Consider the following 25631-nt stretch of genomic DNA (forward strand, 5'->3'; position numbering starts at 1 on the left):
CCCTCCGGATGAGTCTGGCTGGGAGGAGATCAGGGAGGGGATCGTCAGTAGCTCAATCTCCACACTAATTAAAGAAACTTCTTATAAGTTGTAATACATATGGTACTATACACCCGACAAGCTATCTGAAATGATTCCCATGTCCACTGTGAGCTGCTGGCGGGATTGTGGTCAGTGAGGCACGATGCTTCACATTTGGTGGACCATGTTTAGCCGCCATCTGGACCATGGTCCTCTCGCTCAAACTATATCAGAACAACAAGTGACTATGAACCCCTGATCATTCCTTCTCTCTCGCCACCTGCCTGATGTGAGCACATCTTCAAATTAATTAATCTCCCATATACTTACTGCTGCTAAATCCCTGATTGCTAATTGCCTCTTTCCTGCCCCCCCCATTTATAAAGCACCAAATAAGAAGAGGCACCTTATATATGTATATTGCATTGTTTAGCGCAGTGTTCTAGACTGGTACTGCTGCACCACTAATGCTCATCTGCAGTATAGCTGGTGGGATTCATGACAGACTTGGTAGTATGTCGGCAGCACGAAGTCTGGAGCTTTGCTAGGTCCAACATTCACAATTATTTCTGGTCATTTTGGAAGCATTTAACACAACGGCCGTACTAGCTGCAAAGCAGACGCATAAAGAAACACTTCCCACCCAGTCTTACTTTTGTGTCTTCCGATAGGCCTTTTTACTAAACTGATTCAGTCACTCAGTCCACATGGCCTAAACATGGAGGGTGGGGTTGGCAGACGACCACAGACAGGCCAACAGCGGCAATCTGGCAAACAGATTTGCCAGCATAGCCCAAAATGATTATACACTGAAACAGATAACAAGTCAGGAACTCTTAAGTCCTTCTGAGAAACAGATTTGAAATGTTTTGCATGTGGCTTTTACCCAAGGCTGAATGTAGAATATTCAAACCACCATGTTTCACACAATGTCACAGACAACAAATCAAAGTAAAAACAATTCAATTGGCACCAGACTGATACGATCTGCAGAACAAAAATCTTACTTGACTTGTGCTTCTGGATTCTGTCACGGGAGTATACTTTGGAAGAAGTGGTGTATGTGGACACGTCTGGAGCGCGAGAGGCAGAGAACGCTGTGAGGACATTACTCCTCTCAGACAGCATGCTACAATCGCTGCAAGTGTAGCCGTTTATTAAGGTTGTCTGAGTTTCTGCAGTGAGAACATCTCCATTGGCCTGAATGACTGTAGCGTCCCCAGCTAGGAAAAGAAGGACGTGGGATTAGGTTGCACATTTCTATGACAGCTGGGTCACAGATTGTGAAAATATACTCTACCTTTTGGATCATCCTCATCAAGACCTATAGGAGATGAAAATAAAAGGAAAGAATTACAACATATTTCTCAAGAGAAAAAAAAAAATAACCAAAATTCAAATCAACAGCTCATGAAAGACGGCATAAGTGAGTAGGGAATAGAGGTTGTACAAAAGGCAAAATACATAGTCAGAAACGATCCTGAATGGTTACTAAGCAACCGTAGATTAACAGAAAGGAAACCCTGAAAATCACAGCTGCACAAATTGCAACATCACAATCAAACTGAATAGCTCCCCGGTCCTCCACTAAATGACGGCTCTATAGACTGGAAGCTGCTGCGTCTTAAAGGAGAAGACAATTTCCCCTCATTCATTTCATCTGCTATTTCAATCTACTCATGTAAGTTGGAAGAAGCCTAAATTCCCCAATTATACTCTATTCAACATCTCTCACTAGTCTTTGTCCAGCACCTTGATGCATGCAATTTTAAAGTCATAACACAGAGTTCAAAAGCTGGACGCAAGTACTTCGAATGTAGATAGGCTTCCAAATAAGAATTTGGTAGAAGTCACCATACCAATGTTGTGTAACGAGATGGCTTAGAGGAAACTTCATCCAGCGATGAGCAGATTAAAACCCACAGCCTGGAGAATTAGCTCACAAGGTAGATGGACCTCAGAGGCAGCGCTTTCATACCAGCCATACTCATGTGTTTACAGACTCACAGCAGCACTATCACTATAACCTGACAACTAATGATTTACATGTCCCCCGCTCTTTATATGTGTGCTGTAATGTAAATCACCAGAGAGCCTATGTAAACACAGACTACAAGAATCACTTTCTACAAGTCCCCACTGCAGAACTAGTCTCTGCTCTGGGTCAGCGCACACATTTAAGTCAAGATATTTTGGTGCCATTTCGGCACATGTGTCTTCTTTCACAGATGTGGGCAATCACGTGTCCTCTCACCCCATAAGTGGCCCACTTCAGTCTGCTCCCGTATTGAAGACTCATCCAACACGGATGACAGCATGGAGGCATCACTGGCATGAGTGCTAAAGCTGCTGTGGAAAGATGCATTGGAAACGGCTTTCCTTGATGCAGAATGGCGGCTGCTGGATGACGATTGTCTGCTGCTGTTATGTTGCTGTCTAACAGACCTGGCACAAAACACAGGGAGACATTGAAATATCTGCCAGCGTAGTTTGAATTTTAATTACAACCTTCAAATTGACATTTAAGCATTTACTGAACCCTCACAAATCGGAAGTAAAAAGTTAATGAATAATTGTAATAAAAGTTACTGTTTGGAAGGTTGAACAAACAGAACAGAAAAAAAACCACAACACAAAAAAATAGGCCCATCAAGTTCAACCCGTCATAAATTGTGTTTATCCAGAGGAAGGTAAAACAAACCCCCTACAGCAAGTTTACTGATGTTTGGGGTATAAGGCACCCAACCCAGAAAGGACCGTTACTAGACATATGGTATACATTGCAGCTACAATAGAAGACTCCTTTCTAAACAATAGACTAAGGGGCAAATTCAATAAAAAAAATTGTGCAGGTCAAACCCTGCCTTCACACCAGGCCTCTCCCGTCCTATGCACAGCAAGTGGGCAGGTAGGGTTAAATTACTCCTTAATCATATTACCAGGACTGCATCATTCCTGCAGTTCTCTGACCTGGTGGAGCATTGGATTTACAATGGGACAGTTCCATCAATATCTGCAGATCAATAACTTACATCAAGCAGTCAAAATTTAGCTGACAGCTAGAACGCTCACTATGAGAACCTCCCTTAAAAGGCCTCATATCTACACTGTACAATACCTTGCTCCCTTCTCACCACGGAGGTTAAAGAGTGTCCAGACAGTGGGAGACAGACCTGGGTGAACAATTAGACCACGAAGAGTGGCGAGATATTTACAAATGGACAGCACGCTGTTCTATTAATGTTCAAATTAAAGAAAATGTCAATAAATTACTCCATAGGTGGGATCACGTTCCCTCCAGACTACAGGCCATATACCCACTGACAAGCGCAGTTTGCTGGAGAAACTGCAGCCACATTGGAACCTTTATGCATATGTGGTGGGACGGTCCCAAACTACCCCCGTACTGGGCTGCTGTCCTCTTGCCTCATCAGTCCTTGGTATCCCCCTATCTTCTGATCCAAAAAAATGTGTTTTTTGCCCCTGCCTGTCCCAGACCTCCCATCTCACGCTCAAACTTTTTAGACATATTGTTAGTGCAACGACCTGCCAAATTGCTGCCTCCTGGAAAAATCCCCAAGCCTCAGATGCTTCAAATGGTCTGTGGTCGGATTCAGCACACCTACCAGATGGAGCACATCACAGGCATCTGGAGGGGTTTCCTCTATCTTTCTACAAAATTGGTCCCCTTGGGCTTCCTATCATAACCAACCTCTGCTCTGATTCGGACAGGAGCGGAACCTGTGATCAGATTCAAAACCTAGAACATCTCTACATTTTCATTGCGTGAACTTTCCTTCACCGATCACCTACTTCCTCCTCCCATTACAACCTTGTACTTTTCCTCTTTCCTCTCCACCCTATAGAACCCTCCCTTCTTGAGAAAAACATTAAAAACATAACATTAATACACTACAAGACCAGCACAGAGCTGATTTCATAATGTAAAAGTGTCAATAGAGAATGTTTATTACTGACATTGTATAACACGCTTTGGAATGTTACGTGCCCCATATTTGTTCACATGTTACTGCTGGACTTCTCTTGAATTTTTGTATTCTTATGTACTTAATGTTAATAAAAATTTAAAAAAATATCTGCGAAAGGTGCCTCCAGAATGGCTGCAAGTCCCCTCACACAGGGTTTGTTTGTTTTTTTAAAAGTAGTAACACTGAATTTTGCTTGCACCCCATAGAGATGTAAGCAAACATCTGTTACTTTTTACCATATCTGTATAAAAAAAAAAAAAAAAAAAAAAAGTGTCCAATGTCCTTAGGAACATTGCATACTACTGAATGTTCTACTTTATGCAAATTGTATGCTCAAACTCCGATGCTCCACCCAGTACTAGGTAACCCTATTTGTTCAATAAGGGAGGGGGGGACTTGGGCAAAATCATGAATGCTTACCATTCGGAATATCTCCAATACAATAGTCTAGGCCTAGCCAACTTGTGGCTCTCCAGGTGTTAAGAAACATACTGTTTCAGCTATCCACTGGTTATCTACTGGCAAAGCATGCTGGGGTTTGTAGTGTCAACTCCTGGAGATTCACAGGTTGGCAAGGTCTGAAACAGCCAAACACTTTCCCCACAAGTAGCCCCAATCCTTACATTCTAAGTGGTGTGGGGACACTAGATAAGTAAGCTCATTTGGTCTGGGCTGTCTTTATTCTGTTTCATGTCCAATATATGCAATTTGTTTGTGTCATAAGTCATCTCTACAGGATAATAATTTCTCATCACAAGCCGACTCACTGTACTGATTGGGTGACCCAACACTGAAAATTATCCTCAGTCCAGCACTATAATTAATGTAGTCTAGCAGAATGCTCCTGGATGTTAAAGCTGGAGGGCTAGGAGGTATATTTTCAGGACAGTCAGGGAAACTACAGTGATCTAGTTATTACACCATGAATACTACCAGAACTTGCCTGTTTAATGATCTGTCATGAGAAATACTTCCAGAGTAAGAGACATTAGAGCCGATACTGTCATTGTGGAAGTCATCAGAAAAGCCGGTTGTTGCGGTCGTTAAACGTAGACTTCGCCGTGACATCCTCGGAGAATCAAAGACAGGATCCAATTTATGTAAATTCTCAAAGTCCAGTGCAGCCGAGGAATAACTCGAGCTACGAGCATAAAATACAAAAAACAAAACAGTCACTCTTTATATAGGGTATTTTAACGGACTACAGCAGAAAGAAAAACATGCATGTACCAAACATTTTGCAAAATACAGCAAGCACTGTAAAATTAAATTGCTTAAATTGATTGACATTGAAATTGTAGCCTACAGTTTTAAGAATGTGCTTTCTGTGACCACATTTTATCATACAAGTTGCAAATAAATGTATAACAATAAACACTTTTGAGCAAATGTGTTTCCAATACATAAATGCTTTGTTCAAAATTCATAACCACCTCCCCCCAAAGTTATCAGGTGCCTACCTCATTTTCTGAACAAATATACTTATTCCCACCTCTATACATAGATGTGGAATCTCACTTGAAAAGGCTTCCTCCACATCCCTTATATAAACCACCATAAAACAATAAAACATACACAAACACCACAAAGTCTAGAAAACAAAGTACAATTAACCACAAGTGTTAGCCCTAGGTGAGTCAAACTACACTACGTTAAACACTGAACTCGAACAGGATTCAAAATGCATACGTGGAAAAAAAAACACTATCAAGTGTCACCAATTATCCCAAACTGATATCGTGTTCAGTATGTGTGTGTGGTTGAGGGAACAAAATGCAGTTCTGCTAGATGTAAACAAACCCATGCATTTGTATATACATTACGCCCACTTCTTCCCATTCCTAATATTTAATGACAGTAGTTTACACCAAGATACGTTAAAGATAACTAAATCGTCTCTACACAGGTCTCACGTCAACCCTGTTTGCCGAGGTTTACTTGTCAATGTTTTTCCATAAAGACTTTTAATTTGGCATTTTCTTCCGCCACCTTATACTTGCTGCTTCATTACAAGGTCACTCCCACATACTTCCATGTTGTCTGTAAAGTAGAAGTCCCAACAGACAATTCTCAAACTTAAAAAACTGGACTACTGTGTAAGAATGTTTGAGGCTGTTTGCGGTTCTTCTCCAGTTATGGACTGTTCAAAAATTCAAACCTCTTAACATTTCCCCATAACAAGTCACAGAAGGCGCGCTCTAGTTTTCAGAGGACCCACCTTGTATTCCCTGCTTGCAACTGGGGAGCTGCATTATTACCAGTGAAACCAATCAGTGGTATTTATGAAAACACAGACAATGCCAAGGAGTGCAGTTTCAAAACATTTGTGTGAATTTGGACGTAGGATGCATCAAATCTGTCATTTGTACCTTATTCAGGAAAGGATATAAATTTTATTATACAGATATTGCTATTCAAAGGTTCCTGTTTCATGGACAAAGTCCCCAGGGGGTGTACCCACAGGAAACAGACTCCAATTGTTATCCAACTGCCAGGAGTATGATCTATACTTGTATACCAATAACCTCTCCCATCAGCACAAATATAAAGTTATTAAGCTGGTCTGCATAATACTACCCTATTATTTTGATGGCTTTTGGACATTCTTCTACACCTTGTGATCTTGATCTACACCTTTGGAAACCAGATATATTGTGATACCGCAGGTTAATCCAGATAAGCTTCTTGAACATTACCATGTAAGCAGTCTGAATCTATACTACACTCTTGGCCCATTCCTATACTACACACAATAAAGAGGTACATGGACATACCTAATGTTATATAGGTGGAAATTCCTCTACGCCAACATTCTTATCCACATATCACTTTTGTAATATTAGTAACCCACTGCAGATTTAGTTTTGTAATGTCCTTAAACCTCTGACTGCAAGAAAAAAAACAAACCCAAAAACAATTACAAATAGGAGTGGTAAATCCTACACTCCTTATATTTTTGGTCTTATACAGCAGATCTCCTGCCCTCCAACCACACACAATTCATGTTCCTACGTTTCCTCTATCCCCAATTGCTTAAATGTGATCTACCAGACACTGCTGTGATCAACCACTAAGGCAAAGCATAAAAATATTACATCTTGGGAATCTGACATGTCAGAGTAAATAAAGAAGAAATGGAACAGGCGATAGAGTTAAACCATTTTGTAAATTGTATATAAAACACTAACTCTCAGCAAACTCATTGAACAAAATTTCTAAATCACAATCCCACTATCTCCTTCAGTACCCACTGAATGCCAACATGACTGACACTTCCACCGAGACACCAGGTGATAAGCCTGCTAACTGTATGAATGGGCCAATTCTACTGACCCTCTTGACAAAAGCCATTTAGTGTTACCAGCAAGCATCTGTTTTAGGGGCTTCAAGTACACGCACAGCACAAATCAGCTGCCAAACTCATACACGTTCTGCACTCACTCAAGCAGGTCCCCACAGCTTCACACACATTTTCTAAGACTAGGAACTGCTTGTCTTCCAATGGCCATCATTAATTCTATGTTACTCTTCCACCACAAGATAGGGGAGAATATCCACTCATTTGCAGTGCTTATAAAAAGGTCATTGCTGTGTAGGTGTTATGAGACATCTTTAGAGATTAATAGGAACAGACAAACAAAATAACGGTAACTATATTGATTTAAACTACAGAGAACTATGTACCTGGACTATATTGCTCCCATGCCGCTAACAGCCTAGTTATACGGATAAAATATGCCTGCAGCAGTGTTGTCAATGCCCTTCCCCTGTAATCATTTGTATGGAAAGTTCACAGATGGAGCCATAACATTACAGCACATCGCAAACAGGATGGTCTATCAGAGAAGAGAAAAGCAGAACTGGATCATTTACACCTGACTGTACTCAAATCAATTCATGTCTCAGGTTTTAGGAGCGCCTTTTGGTCTGGAGTTATAGAAGTTGGTGAAGTGCAATTGTTATATGGTTAGCGAACGAAATGAACTAAGCATGCTCTATAGAAATTGAAAAAACATAAGGAATAGATTGAAAACTGCACCTAACTGATTGTGTGAGAACAATATTTCAGCTCTCATACTAACTGCCACTATATATCAGCATGTGCAATGAATTTGGTGATGCAACAAATTCACCATGATTTTTCCTCCTCTCTATCACTGTTAAGAGGACAGGTGTTTTAGTTTTCCACTAATTTTGCATAAGTAGTTATAGTATTGCCTAGGAACACATTAACTTGGCACCTTGAATTTCCTGTGCATTGTGGAGGTTTTTCGCCCTCTGCTCTAGTTTGGGAACAGGCAGTGCTTTAATGACTAGTTCACTTTCCCCAACAGCACTTCTAACAATTTACACAATCTCTCAGATCCAAACCTCTGATCACAGCCAGTCTCCATACACCTGATCCTCCTCCAGAATCTAGAACACACCCTCTCTAATCCCCATTTACAAGCTTCTCCCATGTCCAGTCACCCTCCACTCAGTTCTCCTCCTCCATTGCACGGTTTATGTCAACAATTTAGTTTCTCTATTCACACACAATTCAATAACTGCAAAAAAATGCCTGGTGTTTCCACGATTTAATTCCCCCACTGTATTAACCAAGGTTGAACTGAAATAAAACAAAAAAGAAAAACCCATTAACTGGCCTGGATTAAAGTTTTGCTTTTTCTTTCTTAGGGGCCAATTCAATTCGGGGGACTACTACCGTTAGTATGAAAAAAGTGCGTAGTAATACTGTTAAACTTACCGTACTAATGCTGATTTTTGCTCGCACCCCTAGGGGCTGCGAGTAAAAATCCGGGTTAAAATTACCGTATTAAAGGTAATGGTACCAATTCTAGACTAACGTGGTCGAAATGAATCGGCCCCTAATGGGGGGTATTCAATTGTTAGCGTTAACGGGAAAAAAACGAGCGCTCAAAAAATATTACCGTTTATACGGTAATATTGCGCTCGAAAAGCGTTAATACGGTAGTTTACTCGCGGAATTTCAGCTCGCCGCTCAAGGGGCTGCGAGCTGAAATTTCGTGAGTAATTACCGTATTAACGCTAAGATTTTTTGAGCACTCGTTTTTTCCCGTTAACGCTAACAATTGAATACCTCCCTAAAAGTCCATGGAAATTGGAGTGAAATGGAGACAGCATACAAACCAGAGTAAGATGGATCATTTTCTCAGATATGCATGTTTTCCAGGTCTACCCTTCTAATTACACTTTATTTCTCACAGCCCAGGCTATCCATATTTTCACATCATTAAGGACAGTCTTTCTTGCCCCACACTGTCAGGTCCTGAAGGAGGCACCCCATTCACACACCGGGCCCCTCCAGAACAGAATCAGCTCAGTCACTTCTTTCCAACTACAAATGAGTGAGACACTTCCCAGCTCCACGACACCTCCCAACGTGACCAGATGCCTATAGAAGCTGTATTTTGGTACTCTGTGGGGGCAACAGTCTGCTCTTTCTAAAAGTCAATTGGTGAGGTAACTGGGAGAGGGGTGAACAGCTGGGAGAGGGGGCTAAGAAGAGACAAGGAGGGAAGAAAAACAAAACAAAAACAATGCTGGGGGAGTGAAGGAGTTGGAGATCAGAAATAAGTTAATGTGGAAACAGTGCTGGCTCTGAGGGGAGAAGAGTGTGCTTCATGGTGAAATGGAAAGTGGAGCAAAACTTACAGAAAATGTGATTTATAAAGTATCTGAACACAATTAACAAATAAACGGCAATCTGAAGAGTCTGTACTACAAATACCAGAGGCACTTAAACAAAGATCTGCAAAGGGTCCACAGAAACATGTAAAACTTCAGTGTCCATGTTCAACACACTTTCTATAACTATGTTTTATTGATCACTTATCAATGCTTGCTCTAACATAATATTGTTTATATCTTGAGATAGTATGCTCTAATTTTCTTAGACATTGTCATATTATACGCTCCACCCCCTCCTCCTCAATCTTCATTATCTCACCAGAAAGGACCACATGATTACGTGGTCTTTAATGTTTATGTAATAGCTGCTTGGTAAGGATTAGGGCCACAGTTCACCTTATTAGCCTATGTAAAATTGTGAAACATGCACCTCCATAAAATATTTTAGCACACAACTACTATCCATGACTTGATTCTCTCTTCCACTGCTCTAAGCAATGATTATCTAGCTTTCTACACCTCCAAGGTGGCAGAAGCTGGGGGTTCAGCTACTGGTGAAGTCTTTGCTTTGGGGGCAGGGACAATTCTGAATAGCTGTGTCACTCACAGAAATGCCTTGTCCCTGCACTCTGCAGCTTCTATCTTTGGATGGCCTCTTGTAATGGGGAGACCCACCACTCATCTAGTCAATGCCAGCAGTTTCAACAGTGGTGCAAAATGATATTTTCTCTACTGGGTCCATAACCAACTATGTCAGGTTTGCATATCCCCAATTGCTTTAGACATGCACTAAGTATATACACTTGAATACACCGAATCCGTTGATGTGAATGCTCTGAACGGGAAACAAGGGGCAGGAGATGCTATGCAGATACTAGAGAATAATAAGTGCATATAAAGAACTTCCACTGACCTGGAGCTAGAAATTTTACACAACATACAAAGAGACCTTAAATGAACAGTCCAAGTTTAATTTGGGAGTCATAGTAAACATATCTGTTCAGTGTTTATGCCGACATTCACTCACTGGGTGGGGTTGTACAGCGCAAAAAAAAAATCCAAGATACTAAACATCTGACTCATCAACTGCCGAGACATTGGCTCTGGAGATACAGTGCCTCCTGCCAGCTTACAAGCACCAACAATGTAATATTCAGGATGTGGCAGAAGGAAACATGCTAAAATAATATTAGTCAAACCTTCAGTATCAAAAAAAAACAAACAAAAAAAACAAAACACACATCTAAATGGATGACCATAAAAGAGACCAGATCACTAATAAGCTTCATAAAGGCATCTAGCATTTCAATTAAACTTCATAAACACTGATGACACTTGGCCACACCAGCACGAGTAGACAGCAGTGGATGTGCCATTTGCAGGTGGAAAGTAAATTGGAGGGAGTGACTGCAACAATGTAGGAGTCCAAAGCCACAATCCAAGAAAAAAATTGTGTCACTGACCCTAAATTTGCATTAAAAAAAAATCTAGTACATTACACTCCACCATGGCCAGACAACAGTTGTAATACTCCCCTAAGGTGTCATTCTATAATAAGAACAGAACAAAACTGCAGCATATCCAGCGTCCTCTATTTTCCTTTCATTACTGTTTGGACTACAGCCACTTTACAGCATTTAGGCAGTGTGACCATGGGAACACAGCATTGGTGGACAAGATAACATAGAATTTAGGAGCCAGCAGGATCTATTAAAGAACCAAAGAGGATTGTGCATCCACTGATACAACTTGCAATACGTATGGACATTGAAACCCAAATAACATTCTGTAAACGGTTGCAATTATATAATTTTCAAATAAAAAATTTGAAGTGCACTCAATTGCATATTTACAAAATTATTCTGATAGATGTTCAGAACCAACACTAGTCCAAATACAATTGTAGATAATTCAGGAACTGCAACATAAAGTTACAAGATTATTATTTATAAGGTGCCACAGATTTTGTATCGCCGGATACAGAACACATAGATGAGGTAATACACATAAGTCGCACAGATGAGTGTGAGTAATGCTATGGGGACTTACACGGAGTGCAGCAAAATACATGACAGGACATACAAGGGAGTCAAGACAGTAAACAGACATGGGGCAATAGGTAGAGAGGACCCTGCCTGTAAGAGCTTACACTCAAGAAGAAGGGACGGTGAGATAGTAGGACCAGCTGGGAGATAATGAAGATGGCAGGTGAAGGAAGAGGAGGTGATTGACAAGTTGGTCAGGAGGTGGTAGGATAGGAGAGCTTGAGAAGGTGAGTTTTGAGTGAACGTTTGAAGGACGATCAACCATGAAAAAATTTAACCCAAGAACAGAAGGTCAAAGTGTTGGAGTCATGCTTTTTAATTAAAATTCCTACTATGGGAGATTTTGTAACCCTTATCTGGTGCAGTTTCTGAATTCTGTGTATGTATTTGAAGAAGCACATTTTTACATCTGTCAGATATCGAATGGAAAACAGACAGCCCTCATCTGCAACTTATGCAGCAATTACTAGAGTTTGAGTACATGTATGCATACTGTAGCCGGTCATTACAGTTCATGATTCCACCTGTTTGTAGCGCTAGATTCTCACCTTTTCCAATGCATGAACAATTATAGCCAAGCTTATGTGCATTGTCTGGACAGTCTAATCCCAACCATTCTCTAAGCATAGAACAGATGTTACTGAGAGTTTAAGATCATAGGACAATGTGCTTGAGCGAAGAGCAAGTCTCACCTTAGAGCATAGGTGTACCCAGTATTTTCTGGCAGACATTGGGGAGGAGCATAGGTATGAAGATGGGAATAATCCATTCTCAGGGTTTCAGATCATACTGCAGCAAGTGAAAGTTCAACGTAAGAAAGAACACATCACAGTATTAAGTTATGTACATACAAGCATTCACAGAGAATGTCAAGATTTAAAGGCATGCAGATAGGTTAAAAGCGGCAGTGCATGCTCCAAGTAGGCCATTCCTGTCACTCCCAGAGAAAGGACGTCACACAGTAGCAATTGTAAACAACGAACAAACTTCCTTTAAAAAAAAAAACAAAAAAAAAAAAAAAAAACCTTTCATCTATGTCTGCCAAATTGTAGATATACTTGAACTAGAGATTAAGTAAAAAAATAAAATCAAAGTACTGCACAGACTAGAAAGTAATAAGGCGCGGAACTTTACAGGAGATTCAAAAGATACTGCAAAACACAGCATACAAATGTTGCTGTGAAATCTTCCTAAAGAGCCTCCAAGGCACAAGACGACACACCCAACCTAACACAGTGAGTCACTAGTTCATTCTAATAGAGGCTAAAAAAAACATTAGACACAAAACTGACTTCACACTCTACAAATCAGCCATGTATATCTAGACACATGATATACACACGCTGCAAGGCTGTAATGCTATTAGTTCATTCACACATTCTACATAGAAAGTTGTACAATACAACCAGCATGAGCAATTCATTTGTCCAGACTTACTTGGCTGAAGTAATTCTCTACATACTACTATATTGCCAAATAGACTCCATTTTCATTTCCTTAATATAAAACTTTCATGTTGTAAATATAGCAGAGCAAATTGAAAACAATCTAGTTTTGACCAACTGACCTAAGCCGTGCTAGTACCTACTTCGCATGCTCTTAGTAGTTTGTACAATCCATCCTTTGGCATGATTCTAGAACAACTTACAGTAAGCTATTAAGGGCAACCTCATCTCAAATAAATCACACTAGTACTGTAGGTACAAGGGATGTGATCAATGCTGAAGTCATCTTTTTCAGTATTGCTGTCAGAGGTCCATGCTAAAATTGTAACCCACCATTATTCGTGCTGCATCAACTTCTGCCAGAATTAACTTTTTTTATACAAATTTTGCTTTTCTCCCAGGCAAGATGGGGAATTATGTTACAATGTTCAAGCAAATCTGGGGATAAGGAGGGGGAGTTTGAAACATTGTACTTCATTATTCTTCTGTTAGATACTTTCCATAAGTTATTTCAACCTACAGAAAATACATTATGGACCAAAACATACTACACATCTAGCAACCCTGTAAATGTCAGATTCACAAGGTTTTATGTACAAATAATAAAAACCATAAAATTATATATAATTTTTTATTTATTTTATTTTTTACTTTTAGTTATTTTTTTACTGGTAACATGTGATAACATGCACTACTGATACTGTTGGCTGGTATGTCAGACATGTAAACACATGCTGTAAAAGATATCTAGGTACAGAAGATAAGGTCCTAAGAGGGGGGTAGGAAATGTTGCCCTTTCTGATGGGAGGAGCTTGGCAGATTGCTGAATGCAGGCCAGGAACCCTCATGAAAACAGTATTTCCTAATGCAAATAAAGATATTTAAATGAGAATTAAAGTGTGGAAATTGTGCATTTACAGGGTCATTCCTTGTTTAGCCAGGGGGCATACAGCTCCCATCCGTTCACAAATGGACTTTATATATACTCATGTATGAGCCTACACTTTCAATAGACTGTCATTAGCCCTTTTTAAAGCGTTTATAGGTGTGATTCTACAAATACACAGAAAGCATGTAATGAAGAATGTCACTGAAGTGATGGCACGGGACTATGAGATGACATTTTTACTGTACCAGTTGCATTCTCTTGTACCCACAATCCCCCCTCCCCCCCAAATAAGGATGTACCAAGTGTTTTTATGTGTACGTTCCCAAAAGCAGTATGGGAACCAGTATCAATGCACTGGGCCTGCCATTTTTACATTCAAGCTTAAAGTACCCATGGGCAGAACCTGTATTGCGAATCCCTTGAGAGCAGGATGTTTTCTGACCATTTAATTCACCATGTCATGATTAAAGAAATCCTCAAAGCATAAACTGTGGACGATTAAAGAGTACCAGAGTAGAGCGACACGATAGGCAGTCATGCACGTCTGCACAGTTAAAGGTGTCACATGAACACATGTTTTCCAGTTTATAAATAATCACTGTTCACATTTTGCTTTAAAGTCTAAAAAGACTTCTAGCCTCATAACGCCAGGAAAGAAGGGAATTCTCATTGCTGATAAAGGCTAAAGTCTATTTGAAGCAACAGCTCATTTCTGCCATACGTCTTGCTAGTTTATGGAGGGCTATGCAGTAAAACCTTTTAATGAATGGAAGTGACAGAGGTGTGTGAACAAGCAAAGGCATAATGTATTATGTTAACAATTGTTGTACATGTATTTTTAATTATTTTTTTTTGGAGGGGGGGGGGTGTCGGGGTAGACAACAAAAGTCAGGAGATAGCAGAAAATCATAAGATTCACTCTTAAGGTAATAAATATCTTTTCCTTTCAACATGAAAAAATATGGACATTGGGGGATAATTACTGTATGGATTTCTGAATGCCCAGCTCAGTTTTTAATTTGGCCACACACATAAGCATGGCTAAGATGGACTAGATCCAATCAGTGCGCAGGCCAGGAAAACGGATTGTAAAGGGTGAAAAATGTCAACCACCACAAGAGTGGATGCACTTTTCATGTCAGGATTCACCAACCCAACCTTGTTCTAAACTGGCAATCCTACTGAGCCTATAGATAATATCTGTAAGTGTGAAAACCAGTCATCATATCTGTATACCACTGGTACTTAACCCCACGCAATCATTTAATACTAAGGGAGGAAAAAAAACCTCAAGAAAAAGCTTCACAGCCTGTGTGCTCACCAAGAACTTGTTAGAAAAACTAGATGTTAAAAACTGTGCTCTAAACAATAGTGCTGTAAAAGGTTTTCCTTTTTGGGTAACAACCAGCTAATTCAAAACAGAAGTGTTACATCAAATAGAAGTTCATTTAGCATAAAACAGCATCTTCTGAGACGAATACAAGGGGCACTTCTAAAACTACTACTGTAAATTAATTGGCAATAATGGCATTCAGTATATCACCATAACTATGAAGAAAGGAGCGTAGGAAACTACATGATTTTTCATGCTCACCGACACTGCCAAATACTTAAAACTGGGACAATTTTAAAATAAAACCATTTCATTCAGTCAGCTAATCTGCCACTTACAACAGGTGCAAGGCATTCCTTCATTACCTCTTCATGGTGCAGCCAGGTGACAGTCACAAACCACTAACAGGCCAGTTCTATCAAATGCACCATGGAGATTTAAGGGACAGCTTAGTTGACAGTAAAAGAAATCTGCATCTGGGAGGACTTACATTTTAATTAAGTTCTTTTGCGCTTTCAAGAGTTTTCAGATTCTATTAGGTCTCTCCCTTCGGGAGGTAGTCGATCTGTCGACGCTGAACCTGTCAACATGGTTAAAATGGAGTAATTGTGCCTGTTGACAGTTGCTAGAGTCATCAGTCACAGTGTCAACATTCAAATGGCAATCGCTAGCCGATGGACCTGCCGGCACAACACAGCCAACGTACCTGCCGAAGCGGATTCACCACAAGACGTGTACGATTCGGCCCATGAAAACACACCTTTTCCGTGCTTTTCTGTTTTTTTTAAAGAGTAATTTACTCTTCTTTTACAACAAACTCTGCATCAGCCCCCAAGGGATCATCAGCTATAGTGAAACTACAAGCCTCAGCATCCTGGTACAGTAGTATTTCCACAACAGCTGGTAAGCCATGGGTCGCCCAAGTAGTATTGTACAGAAAATGTAGGCAGCCTAACAGTCAGCCGTGGAACTACAAGTCCCAGCATGTTGGACTTGGTTCCCCGTTAGCAAGTCACTGGCTCCTAATTCATCTACACCTCGCTGCCTGTTTTTTTCCTCTTCAGTGTTTTTGTGACAATCGGATCAAGAACTAAAAAAAAAGATATTTATTTTTTATAGAGGTTTAAAACAAGGGGTTTTGCCAATGTGCGTATTTTAGTCAATTCAAATGTATGTATTCTGGTGTGGGTGTCGTGTAACTTTTGTATAATGGAGAGGTTTCTTATTCAAACAGACCTGCAGATAGAAATAACTCAGGTTCAAGCTATATTGTCCCATGTCATGTGTGTCACTGTATTTTGGTGTGATGATACAGTGTTTAATGTAACCCTCCGTGGGCTGCACAGCTGGCCTACCCAGTACCTAGCCAAGGTTCAAAATCACCCAGGCAAATATCTGAAATAATATAAATCTGTTTATTTAACAAAATGGTAGCACCAAACATCAATAATATTTAAATAACCTGCAAAAAAATTACACTACAGTCTGCCATAGACAACATGCAAGGGTATAAAACACCTCACAAGTATCCTAGTCACTTTCAGGGACTGCTGTCTATCCACCCAAGCTTCTTCCCCTCTCTCCTTTGAGGCTACCATAAAGGCAGTGGTCCTGAGTCACTGTCAATCCGTTTTTGGCAGACACAAAGCTCCCCAAGAGCTGGACAGGTAGACCAGGGTAAAGGCAGTACTCCAGGGACAGATTGTCCCTTTCCTGTCAGGGCAGAGATCTAGACCTCAACACCAGCCTGACTTCAGCTATCACTCGGTAGTGAATGCAAATACAATATATACAAGTATAAATATGATTGACAAATATGGGGAACCAGAGGGCTAGAAAAAGTATATGTTTTTATAGTCCAGTTTGTGAGAAACGAGGTGTAGACTGATTGAGGTGATATTAATACCTTGTTTCATCACATTTGGCTATAGCATCCTTTGAGGTATGTGCTTTCAATTGCCATCTAAATATGCTCACAAGGAAAGGAGATTATCCTAGCACATTTGTTGAAGTGGGCTGGTTGTTTATATCTGTACCCATTAAATTGTTCATGTGTACACAGAGTGTGGTGGTCCAAGATAAAATACCCCTTTGAATTGCTATTATAGGTAGCCAACGACTAGACAGTTTTCATCCTACTCTGGCTGATATGAATCCACAAACTCAAGGCAACTGTTTTACTGCAAGACCTGTACACAAGTCAAAGGATGATATCAAGCCCATGTCACACTCATCAGTACATGCAAGAACAGAATGACCTCAAATCTATATCAAGTAGCCACATGTAGCCCATTCATCTACCTGAGCAAAACAGAATGAAACAGATCACCAAGCATAATGGGGCAGTCACTGTGAACAGTGTCAATACTACAGTATTACTCTGAAATGATCATTTGGAAATATTTTCAATTTCACTTGCCCTTAACATTAGTCGCACTCATGTTGACAACTATGTCCTCAAAAATACAAATATTATCACATTTTAATGTCATTCCTATTGCACATGATCTCATTAGCCAAGTATTTAATATTTTAGCAGCTATTAAACCAAGGTACTCTCGTTGAGACATCAGTTAATAATATGCAGGTGTGCAAAGGAAAGCATGCATAAATAGCAGAAATTTTAGCATGCAATATACTAGATACTTCCACATAAAACACAAAAAATAACTTTTCAAACAGCAAATTAGCCAAATCTAAACATTGCTAGGTGTACAGTTTGGCTACTTTCTCATACAACGCAGTTCAGCACAGACCACTGCTGCAGATGCATTTATCTGTAACTACATATAGTACATTTCAAATCACAGCTAATCCATCCCGACTGCTGGGAACTATTTGCAGTTATACTGAATATAACATCCTCACAGTCAAGGATGACAGTCAATCTTTCCATAGCCAGAGTGTCTAGCACTGCAAATCCCTGCAGCACTAAAGAGCCCCTATAAGACAACATTTCTAAAGTTGCCATCAATGGAACTAAATAACCTGACAGCAATGCTGACAAGCAGCAAAAGGGTTAATTAGTGCAGAAGACTTACACAATTAGGACAAGGGACTTAGTGTCAAAATCCACTCAAGAGGAGGTGGAGAGTAAAAGCAACTGCTCACAGCAGGGAATCAATGGACATTAGAAAATCTGTTGGGTACTTGTGACTTGCAGCCGCAATCACGCTGACATCTGCTCAGAGGGTATACAGAGCAGCTACATGGCACATGTTGCCTTCCAATGACATGTGCAGGACACAAGGACCTCTTTATGCTGGCAGCACAAGATACAACTGTAGTTTCTGGCCACAGCTGCAGACCATTCTCAGTTTAACCCTTCAAGTCTCTGGACACACCTGTAGCAGGTAACATGAAGGGTGTGACCAGAAGCAGGTGTGAGAAAGTGGGATATACGTTTCCTTTCATCTATGTTTACAGGGATTTAAGATTTGTACAGCAATATAGCTGCACTCACATTTAATATGGTTACCTGTGTGAAGTAATGTAAATCAGAGGGGGAAAAAATGCCCAAAGCAAAAGCCCAACAAATTTGCATTTGTCACTTGAAAATTGCAATATTACTGAAACCATAAATAGGTTAACAAAACAAAAAGGTTACTAGCGAGACACTAAACGTACACTGTAATATGTAAATAACACTTCACAAATCGTGTTAACCAGCTTGTGGGTTTACAGACTACTGGATAAACACACACCTGTCACAAGTTAAGACTCCTGTTACTTTAAGCAGAAACTGCATTTGCTACTCATGAACATACCCTGGCCTCTTGTCTGGAGAAAGGAGCCGCACTGGAGCTTTGGAAAATAAAAGGCTTTGCAGAACATAGCAGAACCAGCATAGCAACAATGAGAGACCATTCAACTATTTATAACTTGCTAGGATCAAGCTGAAGGAAAGCACATGAAGCACAGCACTGATTGAGAGCAGGAAACACACACACACACGCAAACCTAGAATTCCAAGTTCCTGAAGCCGCTGTGTTTCATAGCCTTGGGACTGAAGAGCTGCTATATCCCGTGTCCTTTCATTTCCAACCAGGGCTGTCTGCAAAGGGGGAAGTTTGCAAGTTGACAGTATTTGCTATTCCACACTGCTGCAAGATCCCAAAATGGCTTCCCTACCTCCACAAAGCCTGAAGGATCAGCCTAGTGTGCTACACCCACTCCACCAGCCCAGCTGTCTGTCTGAGCCTCACTTCAAACCTATTGGGTGACTGGAAAACAAGACAGCCCACAAGATTATATTAACCACCAACATACCATGCACAACAGAAAGTAAATGCGGAGTGTCACTCCTGCCTGCATGAAGATAGTTTGGCTCTTAATTACTACACAAATTGCTTCCTATAATCCATGTAATGCCAGCATGTTTTAAAACTGCAAGAAACTGGGACATTTAAAGACATGCAAATGCTGTCTGCATACATTCAACATTGTAAACAAAAATACAGTGCTCAGATTATGCAGTAATAATATTATATATAGCACATTAAAATGTATATATTTCCTTATATTGTAACATACTTCAATAAAAAATCCATAACTTACATATCACTACCAAAAAGTTAGACAGTCAATTTGGGTGTTTTGCATTTTAAAATTCATAGCAGAATAATTCCCAAGACAGATAGCATTGTATTGCTGTCCCCACATATTTCACACCATTTCCCATCTGTCACATCTAGATAACCTGTCTATTGTGAGAGACTGTATACAATTGGCTGATAGAATAAAAATGCAAAATCTGGAAGCTTTACAGGCTATGTTAAGCCTGATTAAAACTCATGAGATGAACTGCTAAAATACATAAAACATTACTGTCATTTCATGCTACTTTGTGCTATAAATATCTCTAAATCTCACTGCACAGGTCAAAGTAGCATTTCCTGCCCTGACAAATATGACAGAATCTTAGAATACTATGGTATACAAGCAAGTGAACATCTGTCAAAGCTTGGACTAGATCATGTCACACACATTATTGTAGCCAAGTGTTTTCTGTATAGAGAGACAATAGACAGCTATATGAATTATCACTTAAGTGGACAGGTGACATTGCAAAACTGGTTTCCTGGCTATGGGTATATCACATTATTACTACTACAGGTAGTCCACATCTGATGCACTCTAGTTTCTGCAGAGGATAGTGCAAGGGTGGACACGAATCTGAAATAGTGAACTAGTATACAAAAACACTTAGGGCTAGATTTACTAAACTGCGGGTTTGAAAAAGTGGAGATGTTGCCTATAGCAACCAATCAGATTCTAACTGTCATTTATTTAGTACATTCTACAAAAAGACAGCTAGAATCTGATTGGTTGCCATAGGCAACATCTCCGCTTTTTCAAACCCACAGTTTAGTAAATACACCCCTTAGTCTCTTCATTAACACCTACCAAACCTCCCTCCTCTTTTTAAACCCCTTATCCAATGCAGTTCATAAATAGACAGATGGGGAATAAATCAGATAGGGATTTGAATATTAATTCCCTTTCTACATAAGGTTTATAAGATCGGTTTAGTACAGAAAATTCACATTATACTCGCTTGACTGCTCCGTAACCTGGTCACTGAGAAATAATAATCAAAAGGAGTCTTCCATCTTAAAATGGGTTCATTACTGCAGCTGTCTTGTGTGTATCGAGTGACTGCTGGTGCAGGTAAATGGCGTCTCATAATTTAGTGTTCATACAGAATGAGGAGCTAATTATATGGCTATGTGACAGACTAGGCACAGACTTAATCTTTCATTGAGGAGGTGGAGGTAGGGGCAGAAAAACTAAATGCCAAGATGCTACATACAACAAAGATGGGTCACCTGATGCCAGCCAAACCTTCATATACAGCCAAAAGCTCCTTCCCTACTATGTGCCGTTAGCCAAGCTTATATTCTGCTTTATGCTGCACCATCAAGCTATCGCCCCAGCTCTTACTAAAAGCTTGGTCAGCTGCATGGGCAACGAGAGGCATCCAAAGGTTAGGTAATCTGGTCAGGTACGGCACTATCTGCAAGTTCCCTGCACTCTAGTCGGAGGCCTCTCTCCCTGCAAACACACAGAAGGTACTTACAACTTCTTTCTCTTTGCAAAGAGTATTTGAAGATTAATAGGCAACTCAAAGCCTTTGAAACTCTTTGCACCCTTATGAGCACACCCCAAACATACTATCTCTGTCATTCATAAAATACTCAGAGGATAGATTCACTTGTACAACTTGTTTTACTGCGATTTGGGAGAGAGACCTTCAGGATCTCACTGGCCTGAACCTGCGGCCGAAAAGTATTCGTGGCTACTCACGCCTGTTTACAAGATACCCTATTGTTGAAACCCAATACAAGATTTTAATGTAATAATATCAGTGTCCCGAACTGTTAAATAAATTCTCTGCAAGAGTATCTCCCATTTTGTTGGAGGTGTAACTCATCTGTGGGTTCCCAGCTCCACATGTGGTCTTTTTCTAAGATCTCTCCCTTCTGGAACAAAAAACCTTTCCAAAATGATCACAAGGGCAGAGGTGCCAACTGACCATGGTTTTTGGCTTCTACCCTTATAAAACATCCCCATCTCATCATATGAAATAATAGCTTCTTAAGCATCTGAATAATTTAGCTAAATCTTTGATCCCGGTTCGATGGAAATCCCTGTCCTCCTACTGTTAAGGAGTGGTTTAACCGTACTGACTTTTATACGTCTATGGAGGACTTATCTCTCTCGGCATATAACCGGACCTCTGAGTTTACAGCCACTTGGTTCAGTTGGCTGGAACTTAAAGGGACTGGCAATTATCACATCAGATGATTATCCGCACCCCCACTACAATAAATGCGTCATTGCAGAGAATACTAAATGGACCTTTCTATTCGCCCTTATCACATGATACTTCCCTCTCTTTTCTTCATTGTGAGTATATTATAGTCTTATTTTTCCCAGCAACCGAGTACTTACTTCCACCGTCCATACCTTCTCCCCCTCCCCTACACTCCCTTGTCTGCGTCTTCCCCGCAGTTATTTATACTGTTCTCATATAAACTGAAAACGTTACTATCTTGACTTCTTGCTACATCTGTTCTATGTGACATGCTTATGTTGATTATTGTGCTACATATAAATACATTAAAAAAACAAAAAAACAAAAGCTTGGTCAGCGGGTGAAGCACAGCAGATCACAAAACAGAAAATGATTGAACTTGTTATAGGAGCCAACAACTTCTACATCACATGACCTCCTCAACACAGGGAGGTCAATTTGGACACCCCACACTAAATTGCAATATTTGTTTGTTTGTAACAGTTGATCTTAAAATACCTGCCAATACATATATTACAGATTGGTGTCTTTCTTTGATTAAAAGTTTCATTTTAACTTATTACCAAGGTTAAGTGTAAGGGTTAGCTAGCTGCACATGTGGCCAAGTGCATCACCATCACTGACATACAGTATAATAAAGTTCCTGCAAATTAACTATTACGAATTACTAAGCAATAATTAGTTAACAATGAATTAATTACTAAGCATACTCACAGCTTTTATGCATTAGAAACAGTTTACTGAAGGACTTGTCACAGGCAAACAATTAGGCACACACTATGACCCGAATCAGCAGACAATGGAAGGTTTTCAACATTTCCAGGGTGATGGAAATGTTTGATTTTTCAGAATGCTGAGAAATGATCCCAACGCAGACAGGAATGTACTAATAAGGAGGCTGCACCATATGGAAATAGGCAGTAACGGAAGCTCTTATCACATAGCACATGTTATACAGCAGAATAAATAAGGAAGACACTACCCTAAATAAGTAATAAACAGTCACCGCAGTGTTATGACATACATCCAGCAGCACCATGGGAAACATTTCCAAAGCCTGGTACAAAAAAATAAAATAAAAGTTGCTGCAATTTTTAACAAATATTTGTTTTCACTGTTTAAATCGCATTAGAAAAAAATAGAACCAGAATCTTATAGGACAAATTGCGCCAAAATTTAAGAGTCAGCAATTTAATAATGTGAAACAAAATATGCATAAGATAGAACAATGCATATACAGCAGGTATGGCCAAGTTAAAACCACCAACATATTATTCCAGGCATGAGCCCCAGCACATGACTGGCCACCCTGCATGTCCCCACAGATTGCACCTTTCATAATACCATAAATATTAGACCAGGCTGTGAAATCAATTTACTATCCATTTGCCCATACTTATACCAGTCTGTGCCATAATGGACTGTACCAGCCCTGTTTACACACAATATAACTATGCCCACAAAATAAATCATCCATGTGACTCAGTATACCAATCCCCACAAATATACTTCCCTATGTATTCACATATGCCAACCATATGCCCATACATACAAGTTTTGCAATACACAATATACCAGTCATGGTATGGCCATATAACCCCCCACCACCCCCTAAACAATCCCATGTCCCAACTAGCCACTTTCCTCTGTCAGCCTAAAAGGCACCATGGCTAGTGTGCAAGCATAATAGCCTGAAACCTATGCAAATACAATCCCAGGCCATGAACCAGAGGAATTTGAGATTTGTTGAGTTCTGCAAATTCTGGGTTGAGAACCCTTTTAAAAATGTGTATGGGCCTGCCGTTTACTAGAGAAATCATTTGCTTTTTAAATAAGGTTATCACTACGCATAATACACGCAGAACCACCTATAAGCTGTTTAATTAGTGGAATCTATGCAACTTGGACTGCCATAAACAAAAATAAAGCATCACTCACTCTGTATACATTTTGCTTCAATAGATAACATCTTTATTGATTGGGGAAATAGTTGAACCACAAAATGTAATGTTCATATGGAAAGAGACTGTTTCAAAGATATGAACCACATGCCATTTACGCTTACATTATTGTAGATTTGCTAAAATAAGAGGGGTTCGCTTCCCAGAAACAAATGTACTTTTATATTCATGATGTACTACATCCTTATAATGCCAACATTAGGACTTCTAAAAACTTTATTTGTTGCAATGAGGTGATAACAGTTCACCTTGCTCACAATCTAAGGGATGTTAGTGTAGAAAGGTGACCTCAGCTGTCCTTTAGTTAGCAATGTGCTCTGAACTCCCTACAAGAATGACATCAAGTTCGGGCCATATTTGGACTCCTTGTTTCTTCAATTATACCATCAGTGCAACTAGCACCTTGGTAAATGTTCTCCAGGTGTTACTAGAAGGGCAGGCAGGTGAGCAGACATTGCTGGCCCAAGACCCAGAAGCTGAGGAATTTCTTGCGATGAAATGCAATTGGGATATGAAAATAGGCATACTGAAGGTATGGATGTGCGAAAATGCTAATTGCTGATGGCCACAAGTGATTCAGACTCCACACAAAAATGTCTGTTATGGACAAACTTGTTGAGCCTGTTCAAATCTAGAACTGTGCAAATGACTTTCTGGGAAGGAAGAGTCTAGGATAGAAACCTGTGCCTTCATGACCAGCAGAGAAATTGCATGAACCACTGAAGGATTATTAACCTTTATTTATAGGGTGTCACATGAGGTCCAAACCACCATACAGAGGGCAAACAAGACCGTAAACAAATAACACTACAACTCAACTAGTGGGGTGCAAGGGGTATAGTCAGCGTAGGCTGAAACCTAGCGTGGGCACAACTAACAGGATTAGAGCGACTGAAAGAGGTTTGGAATCAATGGGCAAAGCGCCCAAAAAGGTGTGCAGTGTAGCAGGTGAGCAAAATAGTTGAGAGCAGGAGGGAAGAGGGTCCTGCTCACTAGACCTTATAATCTAAAGGGAAAGGTGCAGACAAACAGCTGACACATGGGGGTGATCCAATGTAAAGGTATCAGAGAGAAAGAAGCAAGAGTGCGAGAGACGGATGATGAAAGATGGTGAGGTATACTATATGATGAAATGGTTAAGTGGAGGCTTTCAACAACCATTTGAAGCTTTACAGGCTAGGGCAGTGGTTCCCAAACTTTTGCAGATCGCGGCACCCTTTAGAGTCTCCAAATTATTTCAAGGCACCCCTCCAATATAATTATTGAGCAGTCCTGTTTTAGAAGTAGTTGGGTCAAAAAATTGTAATAAGTATTTAGGTCAGGACAGAAATACTCTTTTAGTTGTATGCAAAAATGCCCCCTCTGCATCCAGACACACTGCCCCCTCTCACACTGTCCCCCCTCCTCTGCACTCTGTCCCCCTCCTCTGCCCTCTCTCACACTGTCCCCCCTCCTCTGCACTCTGTCCCCCTCCTCTGC

The 25631-nt window shown here is 40.2% G+C and overlaps 1 protein-coding gene across 9 annotated transcripts in view; it reads right to left on the minus strand.

Moving 5' to 3' along the window:
- SUN1 (Sad1 and UNC84 domain containing 1) overlaps window positions 1-25631 on the minus strand; it is a 45086-nt gene that overhangs the window by 15384 nt on the left and 4071 nt on the right. For 6 of the 9 annotated variants that reach the window (XM_075179640.1, XM_075179639.1, XM_075179638.1 and 3 more), the window contains exons 1-6: window positions 19335-19535; window positions 12400-12496; window positions 4954-5151; window positions 2276-2466; window positions 1322-1345; window positions 1029-1244 (exon numbers count right to left, since the gene is read on the minus strand). In XM_075179640.1, the coding sequence (XP_075035741.1) occupies window positions 1029-1244; window positions 1322-1345; window positions 2276-2466; window positions 4954-5151; window positions 12400-12476 (706 nt within the window). In that variant the 5' untranslated portion in view covers window positions 12477-12496; window positions 19335-19535. Of the gene's footprint in view, window positions 1-1028; window positions 1245-1321; window positions 1346-2275; window positions 2467-4953; window positions 5152-12399; window positions 12497-19334; window positions 19536-22905; window positions 23015-25631 lie in introns of those variants that run through there. The other 3 variants (XM_075179637.1, XM_075179635.1, XM_075179636.1) reach the window with 3 other exon arrangements.

The sequence above is a fragment of the Mixophyes fleayi genome, chromosome 7 (genome assembly GCF_038048845.1).
Source record: "Mixophyes fleayi isolate aMixFle1 chromosome 7, aMixFle1.hap1, whole genome shotgun sequence".
Taxonomy (NCBI): Eukaryota; Metazoa; Chordata; class Amphibia; order Anura; family Limnodynastidae; genus Mixophyes; species Mixophyes fleayi.